The sequence below is a fragment of the Ursus americanus genome, chromosome 32, assembly GCF_024610735.1.
Source record: "Ursus americanus isolate L20-20 chromosome 32, mUrsAme1.1.p, whole genome shotgun sequence".
Lineage (NCBI taxonomy): Eukaryota > Metazoa > Chordata > Mammalia > Carnivora > Ursidae > Ursus > Ursus americanus.
Genome location: NC_142158.1, coordinates 518,757 through 533,437, shown reverse-complemented (window position 1 = coordinate 533,437; position 14,681 = coordinate 518,757). Strand labels below are relative to the sequence as shown.

Here is a 14,681-nt window from a genome sequence, read left to right as displayed (position 1 = left end):
TCTGTTTCTGTCAGTGCTGCTAAAAACCCTGCAGCGTCTGGGGTTGTGCGCCCCACAGCCGGTGTCCCAGCCCTCACTTCCAAGGCTGGCTCGTCTCTGTCCTTTGTGTTTCTAACACTGCCAGCCGCCGTTACCTGGATGGGCTCCCAAGCTCCCTGTTTCAGTGTGGTTCGCACGTGCTCCGGATCGCTGGGTTTCTTTCTGGTCAGACCGGAGCTCCGGTTTTCAGTTTGGACGCGCGCACACTCGCACGCTCTCGAGCTCCCAGTTTCAGTCCGGTTCCAGTGAGCACTCCAGAGAGCACTCCAGAGCTCCGGTTTTCAGTCTGGTCGCATGTGTGTTCCCAGGATCACGGTCTTAGTCTGCTTTCTTTCTTTTTTTTTTTTTTTTTAAGAATTTATTTATTTATTTGACAGAGACAGAGACAGCCAGCGAGAGAGGGAACACAAGCAGGGGGAGTGGGAGAGGAAGAAGCAGGCTCATAGCGGAGGAGCCTGATGTGGGACTCGATCCCATAACGCCGGGATCACGCCCTGAGCCGAAGGCAGACGCTTAACCGCCGTGCCACCCAGGCGCCCCCTCAGTCTGCTTTCTTGTGGGTACCGGTCCTTAGTCTGGCCCGTTCCCCAGTGCAGGTAGCTACTGCTTCCCGGCACCCGAGTGCGGTGGCTCCCTCCCCCTTCCGTTTATCTTCCGATATCTGTGCGCGGATTCACGGCTTCTAGCTTTGTACCTCAATACTCAGCGCTGGAGATGTTCATTCATAGAGATCCAGGTGTATCTTCCTGCGTCTCAGGCTGATTCCGTGGATGTTCAGGTTGGTCTGGTAGATAATCAGCTCGACTCAGGGGACCAGCTGAAAAAGGGGTCCTCTACTCCTCTGCCATCTTTTCTTGGAAAATACTTGCTTTAAAAAAAGATTAGTAAATAACATAATTATGTGGCTCATGAGCCATATCATCACTGTTCCATTTTCAGTGAGTTGAAAATAGTACCATGAACATAAGGAGCCTACCACGCAACTCAGGAACGGGGATCTCACTACCAGCCCATAGCAACTCAGGAACGGGGATCTCACTACCAGCCCATAGCAACTCAGGAACGGGGATCTCACTACCAGCCCATAGCAACTCAGGAACGGGGATCTCACTACCAGCCCATAGCAACTCAGGAACGGGGATCTCACTACCAGCCCATAGCAACTCAGGAACGGGGATCTCACTACCAGCCCATAGCAACTCAGGAACGGGGATCTCACTACCAGCCCATAGCTATCTCTATGCCTTTACACTCTCTCTCTTGTTCCTACCTGACCCCCAGGGAAATCATGACCTTGAATTTGGTGTTCATCACACACTTGCATTAGAATATCATTTCTATAGCAACATACTCAAATATATATGTCAATGCCTAAGTGGTATGTATTTTAATATTAATTTGCACTCCCACAAAAATTATCATATCTTGTATGTGCTTTGGGACTTGACGTTTTTCACCTAACATTTTGTCAGTGAGATTATCCAGTATTTTTGTGTGGGTGTGGTTCCTTTATTTCAACTACTATATAATATTCCATTGTGTGAACTATATTATTTTTGTGTGTTGACTTTTTGATTACTGTTCCTGGCTCATATGAAAGGCATTATGATGAATAATTGTGTTTGGAACTCTTGGGTCCTGTATACAGGAAGGTCTTTGTGGTGTATGCCTAGGACAGGGATTGCTGTTTATGGGATAGGCAAACTTTACAAGGCATTTTCTTCCAAAGTGGTTCTATCAATTTATCGTACCGTAGTTTTGTATAAATTATTCCATTGATCTGCATTTTCTCCAACACCTAGTATTGCAAGTTTTAAGTCATTGCCAACTGAAAGATTATAAATGCTATCTAGCTGTGGCCTTGAGTTTCATCTTCCTAAGAACGAATGAGGTTGACTACATCTTCATATACTTACTGCTATGTACAATTGTCTTTCTGTGAAAAACCTGTTTGTTCATTCTTTGTCATTGCTTCTCTGTTTTTCTTATTAATTTTTAAGGGCTTTATAATTGCTTTTAACTGTCTGTTGGTTGTGTGCTCTGCGACATTTTCTATGCTTATTGCTTGACATTTTACTTTATTTTTTATTTTTTTAAAGATTTTATTTATTTATTTGACAGAGAGAGACAGCCAGCGAGAGAGGGAACACAAGCAGGGGGAGTGGGAGAGGAAGAAGCAGGCTCCCAGCTGAGGAACCTGATGTGGGGCTCGATCCCAGAATGCCAGGATCACACCCTGAGCCGAAGGCAGACGCTTAACGACTGTGCCCCGCTTGACATTTTACTTTAAAAATGTGTCTCTTGGACATCAGAATTTGTAAACTGAAAAATGGAAGAATCTTTTTTTATTGTTATGTTAGTCACCATACAGTACATCATTAGTTTTTGAGGTAGTGTTCCATGATTCATTATTTGTGTATAAAACCCAGTGATCACTACAACATGTGCCTTCCTTAACAACCATCACTGGGCTACCCCATTCCCCACCCCCTCCTCTCTGAAACCCTCAGATTCTTTCCTGGAGTCCAATAGTCTCCCATGGCTTGTCTCTCCCTCTGATTTCCCCCCTTCAGTTTTCCCTTCCTTCCCCTAATGTCCTCTGTGCTATTCCTTATATTCCACATAGTAGCAAAACCATATGATAATTGTCTTTCCCTGCTTGACTTATTTCACTTAGCATAATCCCCTCCAATTCCATCCATGTTGATGCAAATGGTGGGTATTCATCCTTTCTGATGGCTGAGTAATATTCCATTGTATATATGAACCACATCTTCTTTATCCATTCGTCTGTTGAAGGGCATCTCAGCTCCTTCCACAGTTTGGCTATTGTGGACATTGCTGCTATGAACATTGGGGTGCGTGTGTCCCTTCTTTTTACTACATCCGTGTCTTTGGGGTAAATACATAGCAGTATGCTATTGCCAGCTCAGAGGGTAGCTCTACTTTTAACTTTCTGAGGAACCTCTATACTGTTTTCCAGAGTGGCTGTACCAACTTGCCTTCCCACCAACAGTGTAAGAGGGTCCCCTTTCTCCACATCTTCTCCAACATTTGTTCTTTCCTGCCTTGTCAATTTTTGCTGTTCTAACTGGTAAGGTGTTATCTCAATGTGGTTTTGATTTGAATTTTCCTGATGGCTAATGATGTTGAACATTTTTTCATGTATCTGTTAAACATTTGTATGTCTTCTTTTTTTATTATGTTATGTTAGTCACCATACAGTACTTCCTTAATTTTTGATGTAGTATTCCATGATTCGTTGTTGTGTATAACACCCAGTGCTCACTACAACATGTGCCCTCCTTAATACCCATCACCAGACTAACCCATCCACTCACCCTCCTCCCTTCTAAAACCCTCAGTTTGTTTCCAGGACTGAAGAGTCTCTCATGGTTCAGCTATCCTTCTGTTTTCACCCCCTTCGTTTTTCCCTTCGTTCTCCTAATGTCCTCCCTTCTATTCCTTATGTTGACAAATAAGTGAAACTGTATGATAATTGTCTTTCTCTGCTTGCCTTACTTCACTTAGCGTAATCCCTTCCAGTTCCATCCATGTTGATGCATATGGCGGGTATTCATCCTTTCTGGTGGCTGAGTAATATTCCATTGTATATATGGACCACATCTTCTTTATCTATTGGTCTGTTGAAGGGCATCTCAGCTCCTTCCACAGTTTGGCTATTCTGGACATTGCTGCTATGAACATTGGGGTGCATATGGCCCTTCTTTTCACTATATCTGTATCTTTGGGGAGTAAATACCCAGTAGTGCAATTGCTGGGTCATAGGGTAGCTCTATTTTTAACTTTTTGAGGGAGCTCCACACTGTTTTCCAGAGTGGCTGTACCAACTTGCCTTCCCACCAACAGTGTAAGAGGGTTCCCCTTTCTCCACATCTTCTCCAACATTTGTTTCCTGCCTTGTCAATTTTTGCTGTTCTAACTGGTGTAAGGTGTTATCTTAATGTGGTTTTGATTTGAATTTCCCTGATGGCTAATGATGTTGAACATTTTTTCATGTGTCTATTAGCCATTTGTATGTCTTCTTTAGAGGAATGTCTGTTCATGACTTCTGCCAATATTTTGACTTTGTTTTTTGGGTGTTGAGTTCAAGAAGTTCTTTATAGATCTTGGATACCAGCCCTTTATCTGTAATGTCATATCTTCTCCCATTCCGTGGGTTGCCTCTTAGTTTTGTTGACCATTTCCTTTCCTGTGCAGAAGCTGTAGAAAGAGAAATTTGGGAATCTATTCCATTTACAATAGCACCAAAACCATAAGATACCTAGGAATAAATCTAACCACAGAGTTAAGGGATCTATACTCTAGAAACTACAGAAAACACGTATGAAGGAATTTGAGGAAGATACAAAAAGATGGAAAAACATTCCATGCTCGTGGATTGGAAGAATAAACATGTTAAATATCTGTGTTGCCCAGAACAACCTACACTTTTAGTGCCATCCTGCTCAAAATACCAATGTCATTTTTCAAAGTGCTGGAACAAACAATCCTAAAATTTATATGGAACCAGAAAAGACCCTGAATCTTCAAGGAAATGTTAAAAAAAAAATAAAGCTGGGGGTATCCCGTTGCCTGATTTCATGCTATACTACAAAGCTGTGATCACCAAGACAGCATGGTATTGGCACAAAAAAGGACACATAGGTCAATGGAACAGAATATAGTCTCCAGGAAAGGACCCTCAACTCTCTGGTCAACTAATCTTTGACAAAACAGGAAAAAATATCCATTGGAAAAGAGAATCTCTTCAATAAACGGTGGTGGGAAAATTGGACAGCCACATGCAGAAGCAACTGGACCATTCTCTTACACCATATACAAAGATAAACTCTGAATGAAAGAAAGACCTCACACAGTACATCCGTGGTTTTTCTCTAGGATTTTGATGGATTCCTGTCTCACATCGAGGTCTTTCATCCATTTGGAGTTTATCTTTGTGTATGGTGTGAGAGAGTGGTCAAGTTTCATTCTTTTGCATGTAGCTGTCCAATTTTCCCAGCACCATTTATTGAAGAGACTGTCTTTTTTCCACTGATGTTTTTTCCTGCTTTGTCAAAGCTTAGTTGCCCAAAGAGCTGAGGGTCCATTTCTGGGTTCTCTAGTCTGTTCCACTGGTCTATGTGTCTGTTTTTTTTCCAGTACCATGCTGTCTTTGTGATCACAGCTTTGTAGTACAGCTTGAAAACCGACATTGTGATGCCCCAAGCTTTGTTTTTTCTTTTCAACAATTCTTTGGCGATTTGGGGCCTTTTCTGATTCCACACAAATTTAAGAGCTGTTTGTTCCAGTTCTTTGAAAAATGTCATTGGTATTTTGATCGGGATGGCATTGAAAGTGTACTGTATCGTGACTAACATAATATAATAAAAATATTATTATTAAAAAAAATAAAACATGTTTCTTTGTAATAAAAAAAAAAAAGAAAGAAAGACCTCAATGTGAGACTGGAATCCGTCAAAATCCTAGAGGAGAACACAGGCAGCAAGCTCTTTGACATTGGCGATAGCAACTTCTTTCAAGACATGTCTCCAAATGCAAGGGAAACAAAAGCAAACATGAACTTTTGGGACTTCATCAAGATAAAAAGCTTTTGGAAGAATCTTTTAATTAGTCTTTATGAAATCCTCTATTCCAAAATGAGAAAGATATTAAGTTATATTTTTTCCTAAACTTTTAAAAGTCATACCCTAAATATACCTGGAATTAATGTATGTGTATGGTAGAGGGTGAGGTCCAAACTTGGTTTTCCATATAAGTAACCAAATTCCAGTTTGATTTATTGAAATTGCCATCATAGCTCTTGACTATATCAAGGATCTGCATATGTGTGTGTGCATGTGAGGGTGCTGGTATATTTTGGGCTTTGAATTCTGCTCTACCACTCAGTATGTCTTTTCCTGCAATATCACCTAGTGTCATTTTTTAATCTTTTTATTTAAATTCAATTAATTAACATATTGTGTATCATTAGTTTCAGATATAGACTTCAGTTATTCATCAGTTGCATATAACACCCAGTGGTCATTATATCACATGCCCTCCCATCACCCAGTTACCCCATCCCCCAACCCAACTCCCCTCCAGCAACCCTAAGTTTGTTTCCTATAATTAAGAATCTCCTATGGTTTATCTCCCTCTCTTATTTCCTCTTATTTTATTTTTCCCTCCCTTCCCTTATGATCCTTTGTTTTGTTTCTTAAATTCCATGTATGAGTGAAACCATATGATAATTTTTTTCTCTGATTGACTTATTTCACTTAGCATAATACCCTCTAGTTCCATCCATGTTGTTTCAAATGGTAACATCTCATCCTTTACTGATGGCTGAGTAATATTCCATTGTATATATATATATACCACATCTTCCTTATCCACTCATCTGTCAATGGACATTTGGGCTTTTTCCATAGTTTGGCTATTGTGGACATTGCTGGTATAAACCCTTTCACATCACAATGTTTGTATCCTTTGTGTAAATACCTGGTAGTGCAATTGCTGGGTTGTAGGGTAGCTCTATTTTTAACTTTTTGAGGATCCTCCATACAGTTTTCCAGAGTGGCTGTACTAGTTTACATTCCCACCAGCAGTTTAACAGGGTTCCCCATTCTCTGAGTCCTCACCAACATTTGTTAACATCTGTTAATCATATGGTTTCACTCATTTATGGAACATAAGAAATAGGAAGATCGGTAGGAGAAGGAAGGGAAGAAGAAAGCGGGGGGTAAACAGAAGGGGGAATGAACCATGAGAGATTGTGGACTCTGGGAAACAAACTGAGGGCTTCAGAGGGGAGGGGGGTGGGGGAATGTGATAGGCTGGTGATGGGTAGTAAGGAGGGCACGTATTGCATGGTGCCCTGGGTGTTATATGCAACTAATGAATCATGGAACTTTACATCAAAAACCAGGGATGTACTGTATGGTGACTAACATAATATAATAAAAAAAGACATAAAAAAAAAAAAAAGAAATTCAACATCTCCCTATTTTTTGGTGACAGTTATTCTCAAACTTTTGTCTGATCACCTCAAGTGTTTGTTAAAAAAGCATCAGTTTCTGGGTCAATCCTCAGATGGTTGGTCAGTAGGTCTGAGGTGGGCCCAAGAGTGTCCAGTTCTGATAAGGGGCCAAGTGATGCTGTTGCTGCTGATTGAAGGACACACTACCTTACAGCAAAAAGCCCAACCTCCTCATCAAGCCGTGGAGGGTGAAGTTAAGCCACTCTGAGAGACCACCAGAGCAGAGTGGCTTATTTAATATTCGATAACATAGAAGCATTTCTCCTGTAATAGACTGGAGGCATTGACTGGTGGTGGGTGGTTCTGAGTCCATCTTATTGTTCCATTCCATGTTGGTTTTTTTTTTTTCCAAAGCTAGATACCTCCACATTCTCATTATAGCCAGAGGAAGGGGAGATGGTAGGGTGAGGGCAAATGGCTTCATATAAGCAGAAGGTGGAATGGGTATCAGTGGGCAGTTGGTCTCTACCACAAAGGCCCTGTTGTCAGTATTAGGTTGATGAAAGAAAGTGTTATTTCCCATAAAAGTGATACTTCTACAAAGAAAGTAATAAGTATCCTCTTAATCCCATATTAAATAAATTTCCCTGTGAAATATTTTCTTAATACTTTGTACATATCTCTGTTACTATACTTAATCACATCTTGTAACTATATGTTTACTTATCTGTGGCCCCTGATTAGTCCTGAAGCCTTTTAAATGTATGAATTGAAGTTTCTTTATGTGTCTGTATCTCTCTCTCTTTATAATTTCTGTCTAGTTCCTACTTATTTAGAAAGTCAGTACCTAGTACAATTCTTGGTCATGGTAAACACCCAAAAAATAGTCTTTGCATAAATGAGTTCATTAATATTCTGTTGATAAAGGTCAATATTATTTCCTAGTTCTCTTCCACCTAACTCATGACTTGGCTGACCATTTTCCTACACACATTATTCTCTTTACTGCACTCTTTACATCTTTGTTTCTTAAAGTGTAGATCAGAGGGTTAAGGGTGGGTGTGATGATCGTGTAAAAGAGAGAAAGGAACTTCCCCTCATCTTGGGATGTGCTATTCTGTGGCTTCATGTACATGTAAATGGCTGTTCCATAAAACAGAGTTACTACTGTGAGGTGGGAGCCACATGTATTAAGGACCTTACGCCACCTTGCCTCTGACTTGATCCTCATGACAGCTTGAGTGATAAATCCGTATGAGATGAGAATTAGTGATAGAGGTACTAGAAGAAATACCACTCCAAGAGCAAAGACAACGATCTCCATTACTTTTGAGTAGACACAAGCCATCTTGATCAATGCTGGCATCTCACAGTAGAAGGTATCCATTTCCCGGTGCCCACATCTTGGTAACTTCAATGTCAGGGAGCAAAGAATTAAAGCACCTACAAGGCCACCCAACCAGGCGGTGAGCACCATCTTCTGGCAAAGCTGAGGGTGCATTATCACTGTGTAGTGAAGAGGTTGACAGACAGCAGCATAGCGGTCATAGGCCATCACAGCCAAGAGAAGACATTCAGCAGATCCCAGGTCAAGGGCAAAGAAGAATTGGAGCACACACCCTCCATAGGTAATAGACCTTGATGGACCCCATAGATTCACCAGCATCTGGGGGATAATGCTAGTTGCATAGCAGAGATCCAAAAAAGACAAATTGGATAAGAAGAAATACATGGGAGTGTGGAGCTGGGCGTCTAGGTAAGATACAAGAATGATGGTTGTGTTTCCTACCAGAGTCACAATATAGAAGATGAAGACAAGCCCAGAGATGATGCGTTCCAGTTGGGGTTGATCAGAAAACCCCAGCAGGATGAAATCCGTAGTGGAACTTCCATTGTTTGTGTCCATGGCTCCTTAGGAAAGTCTAGGAGACAAACCAAGGTAATAATAAATAGCGTCTACCCCTAGATAGAAATAAAAATCTCTGTAGTTTGCTCTGAGTATCCCAGATGCAGTTGTTGGTGTGCTCTCTCCCGTTTGGAACACCTCTGTTAACACTCTCCCTGTGTTCAGTGCCCAAAACCTCTCTGTGTTACTCATAACCAGAGTGGTTCTGAAAATAATATGGTAAACCCAATCGCACCGAATTGTAAGTCATTAAAAGGGTTTAACTATGCCATGACACCTATGGTTGTGTGTATTTTGGTTAAGTAGTAAATCCACAAAGTTAATGATATAATTTTAAGATTCAGATATATTTGGAGGAATTATTTCTTCTTGAATGTATGGCATAAGCATCACTTGATCATGACAAATGTTTCCCTTTTCAAAGGAGTGGAGTTTGGGGTAAAAAGTTAAATGATCCATTTTCTTGACTTAAGAGCCAGCATTATGGAGCAGGATCAGTTTCCACGTTCAGTCTAGATGTGTTCGTTCCAGCCATCGTCATCACATCACCACCAGCCTCCTCCTCTTGTTTTCCCTCCTATTCAGCAGTGTAGACACTGCTGTTCCTGTATCAATTTTGGTGTTCTCCCCTATAGTGGCCCATTTTGTGCATGCGTTTTGGTGCCAGGAATACTCATCTTTCTTATTAACTTTCATTGGCATGTACAGAGGCCCTGTGTTTCCTGGAATACCTTTCATGACTGTGATTACAGCATTTTTTAGCCTCACTGATTTGTTTCAGAGTTAAAAACTGAACTAATTCCAGAAGCCTCTGGTTACCACATGCACCAGTCACCACCTGTGTTAGCTCCTACTCACCGGCCAGTCAGCAAAATTAGCAAGGGAGGGAACTCGATCAAAAAGCATCTCATCTATTGGTCAGCGAGTTGTTTTTCCGTGTATAATTTACCAGCCATCTGAGGTAATCCTCTGGTTGCTTCGGGACTGTATAGGTAGAACCCCATTTCAATTCTAAATGAATACAGAAAGGGGATATATCTAAGAAATGTATCTTTTTTCTCTATTTCTGAATTCTTATCATATCATTAAATAGATGGAAGTTTTAGTGACTGAATTAATTTAAAAATATTTTCTATCTTTTTGGCTTATAATTTTTTATGTATATAATTTCTGACCATCAACTACAGATGTAGGGTGCTTTATATTCACGTGTGTTTGGGGCCAAGGAAAAATAAGTTGATTTGTTGCAGTTACATCGAAATAAGGTAAATTACCTACAGTATATCATTGTTACAAACAGTTCAGTTAAAACATGAAAATGTTACAATCATGGAGAAAGAGCTGTTATTACCAAGTAGTATGGGTTAGGGTTATATTTTTTCTCAAAATGGGAATTTAATTTAATTAATGATGTGAAGTTTTTATGTGGTCGGAGGTCAGCTAAGTCGAGCATAGTGCTTAAGTGCACAGATTCTGGACTCAGAGCTTGGTGTCCAACCCCAGCTTCACTACTTGGAGGTAATGTGTCCTTGGGCGGTTATGTAACCTGTTTGTACACCAGGTTTTCTGTATGTTCACTGAAGATAATAATATTCCTCAAAGGGAGGTGGTGAGGGTTAGTATTTGTGAAAACACTAGGAACTGTGCTTGGCTCATAGTAATTCTCAGAATTAAAAATTGTATTCACCTACCCACACATTATTATTCTACTCACTCCTTCCCGTCTTCATTTTTCACACTGGTGATTTTATGATGGTCTAGAACTAAACTGGAATGCTTACAATTTTATATTTGCATAACTTTTAAATGCACAGACACTCATGTACACAAAAGGGCCCACAAGCAAGATGTACGTACTGAACTGATAAATCCAGAGGCAGGAGAGGACAGAGGACTTAGCTCCCAACATGGTTGATTACAAAATGCACTCAGTATTCTTTGACCACGTAAGGTTGGGATAGTGTTGGGAATTAAAAGGCCATAGAATTTTAGAGTTGAAATAGACTCAGAAAGCATGATCCAGGCTTCTGCCCCTGAAGGAGGTCTTCCAGAGAATGTTCACACGAATCCTGTTTTCAGAGCTTCATAGCTGTCCTTTCATCTGTGCCTCTGACTCCTTATGGGAGTGAGCGATGCCTCTTTAACAGAGCATTGGCTCTTTTTATTCTGGAAATAACATGGACTAAGTCAATTCAACATGGCTTCATTATAAAGACAGTATTATTTTATAATAAAACACAGATACAGAAAAAGCAAAAGCTCGATGAATTAAGGTGAATATTCTTGTAAATAAAATGCAGGTCAAGAAATAGAACTTGCAGTACATCCCCGGTTTTCGATGTACTGTATGGTGACTAACATAATATAATAAAAAATCATTATAAAAAAAAAAGAAAAAAAAAAAGAAATAGAACTTGGAAAGCACGCTGAGAGCTTCTCTTTGTGACTTGTCCTGATTGTTACCCATCCCTGTCCCTCAGAGTATCCACTATCCTCATGTATAATAATCACCTCCTTGTATTAATAGCTTGGTTACCCAAATGTGCATCTCTAGACAATATTGTTAAGTTTGGCTCATTAAAATTTTTTATATGTGTTTTGAGTTTCCTTCAATATTAGAAGCTATTATCAAAGATACCCTTAGCTTTATGTTCCCATAATAAGTGCTTGGTAGTTGTCAGTTCTTCCTAGCACTGGGTGATGTTTAATTACCGTGTTTTTCTGCTTGCTATCCATTTGACTCACCGTGTTTTATCAAATGCCTTTGGTTATGAGTTGAGAAGTGAACACAGTACTGTAGGTGTGGCATACCACTGAAGAAGACAGTGGGCATCCATGATGCATGTACAGTTTCTAATATATATGTTAGTTTAGCAGGTGGAAAACATTACCAGGTCAGTTTATGCTTTGGGTCTTATAAGAATCCAGATATCCTTTTCAGAAGTGTCAAGCTTGGAATTATACTTCATTAATTTAATGTTGTGAAATCAAATATAGGAATTGTCTTTCTGTGCCTGTGAACATTTTCCATATTCATTTTAGCCTTGGGTCAACTTTTAGCTATTGTTGTAATTTTAATTTGAATGTGAAGGTGACATTAAAAATGAGATAGCACAGGGGTGCCTGGGTGGCACAGCAGTTAAGCGTCTGCCTTCGGCTCAGGGCATGATCCCGGTGTTGTGGGATCGAGCCCCACATCAGTCTCCTCTGCTATGAGCCTGCTTCTTCCTCTCCCACTCCCCCTGCTTGTGTTCCCTCTCTCGCTGGCTGTCTCTATCTCTGTCGAATAAATAAATAAAATCTTTAAAAAAAAATGAAATAGCACAAGCTGAAGAAACAGGTGTTAAAAAAGAGGCACGCAATGTTTTCACTGAAGCAGGTTTTTCATTTTTCATGGTATGGAATCCATTTTCTAATAGTGTAGTGAATTTACAAATTACTTTTTTCCTTGAAATGTAAGACAAATGAAGCAAACATATTTAAATATAATTTGAATGTACAGAATGATGTGGAGAGAAAACAAGAAAGAAAATTAGAACATATTTACGTTTCAGGAGGGAAGAATTCACAGCTGTTGTGTCTCATGTAGTCCGGTGGTACCCATGTTCCCACGATGACGAGCCTTCATTTCACGGGTAATCAGAAGGATTCTTGTTTGGCAAGTCAGTGAGTCCATGAAATACTGATTGGCCACCACTGTCCTGTACTAACACGTGTCATGATCACATTTGCACTGAATGCAACAGCTGAACTAAGATTCAGTGAAGTGTCTCTTTAATGTGAATGCTGGAGGAAAATTAGATGTGGGACTGGTGAAAATGTTGGTGAATTTGGTTTGTTGAATGTATTTTTGATGGGATATTTGTTGTCTTTTGTGTGCACTCCTGTTGGACACATTTGTAGGTGGATCTCTGACCAATTCAACCAGGAGAGCCCTCTACTGGTCTCTGTGTGCTCCAAGAAGTGTTTTTGTAGGACTCTAAAGGTTAATGTGGTGTAGACCCCGGGGGACTAGTGCCCCACAAAGGTGATTAACAGATCTTAGACTATTGTCAGAGGGTTATCCAAACAACTATTTTAGGAAAGCTTCCCTTAAGGCATATTTCATCTTGTCTTTTTCTTTTTTGAATGAATAGATTTATTTATTGAAAACAATTTGTAATCTAAAATTTATTAACATTCCTTTTTTTATTTAAAAATTTTTTTTCTTATATTATGTTAGTCACCATACAGTACATCCCTGGTTTTTGATGTAAAGTTCGATGATTCATTAGTTGCGTATAACACCCAGTGCACCATGCAATACGTGTCCTCCCCACCACCCATCTTGTCTGTTTCTTTTTCTTTTTTCTTTTTTTTTTTAAGATATCCTCCGTGGAAATTCATTTCAGAGATGAACTTATTTATGTATGAAATTTACTATTGAATATTGAAAATTAATGTAAACCATATTGATAAACACATTTAATTGAACTTTTTTTTGGTGGGGAAGACATCAGTCAAGTTTCAGAAATATAGGCAATTATCTAGGTGTGTATTTGCAGGAGAGAAAATATATATTTTTTTAAATTAGTAAATAATCATAATTGTGTGGTTCGTGAGCCATATCATCATTTTTCCATTTTCAATGAGTTAAAAATAGTACCATGAACATGTGTAGCTTAACACTCAAGTCAAAAGCCGGGATCTTACTACTAGCTATTGCTATCTCTGTGCTCTTACAGCCTACTTGTTCCTGCCTCCACCAGGGAAATCATGATCTTCATTCTGTGCTCTTCACACACTTGCATTACAATATAATTTCTATATCAACATACTCCCATACACACGTCTTTGCCTAAATAGCATGTATTTTAAGGATTAGTTTATTTGAACTTCCACAAAAGTTATCATATATATACTTTTGTGACTTTCCTTTTTTCACCATTTGTCAGTGAGATTATTCAGTGTTTATTGCATAGCTGTGGTTCATTTATTTCCACTGCTGTATAATATTCAGTTGTGTGACTATATTAGAATTATTTTGTCTCTTCACTTCCTGATTGCCATTTTTGCTGATTACAGTTTTTCACTCATATAAAAGACGTTTGGCTGAACAATTTTGTTTATGTCTCTTGGGGCATGTATGCAGGATGATTAGGGTGTATACCTGGCATACGAATTCCTGGTTATGGAATAAGCAGACTTTACAAGGCATTTTCTCTCAAAGTGTTCTTTTTTTTTTTTTAAATGTTTTTTTATTATATTATGTTAGTCACCATACAGTACATCCCTGGTTTTTGATGTAAACTTCCATGCTTCATTAGTTGCGTATAACACCCAGTGCACCATGCAATACGTGCCCTCCTTACTACCCATCACCAGTCTATCCCAATCCCCCACCCTCCTCCCCTCTGAAGCCCTCAGTTTGTTTCCCAGAGTCCATAGTCTCTCATGCTTCACTCCCCCTTCTGTTTACCCCCCCTTTCTTCTTCCCTTCCTTCTCCTACCAATCTTCCTGCTATTTCTTATGTTCCATAAATGAGTGAAACCATATGATAATTGTCTTTCTCTGCTTGACTTATTTCGCTTAGCATTATCTCCTCCAGTGCCGTCCTGTTGCAGCAAATGTTGAGAATTCGTTCTGACACCTGAGTAATATTCTATTGTCTATACGGACCACGTCTTCTTAATCCAGTCATCTGTTGAAGGGCATCTCGGCTCCTTCCACGATTTAGCTATTGTGGACAATGCTGCTATGAACATTGGGGTGCA

General features: G+C 39.7%; 1 protein-coding gene across 1 annotated transcript; it reads right to left on the bottom strand.

Moving 5' to 3' along the window:
* Positions 1 to 7,982: 7,982 nt before the first annotated feature.
* Positions 7,983 to 8,931, bottom strand: LOC123794511 (olfactory receptor 2W1-like). Its single transcript, XM_045800676.2, has one exon. It carries the CDS (start codon positions 8,925 to 8,927, stop codon positions 7,983 to 7,985), a length of 945 nt encoding a protein of 314 aa, XP_045656632.2. The 5' UTR covers positions 8,928 to 8,931.
* Between the last annotated feature and the right edge of the window lie 5,750 nt (positions 8,932 to 14,681).

Coding starts and splice junctions, on each gene's coding strand:
- LOC123794511 (XM_045800676.2), bottom strand. CDS start 8,927: ATGGACACAAACAATGGAAGTTCCACTACGGATTTCATCCTGCTGGGG.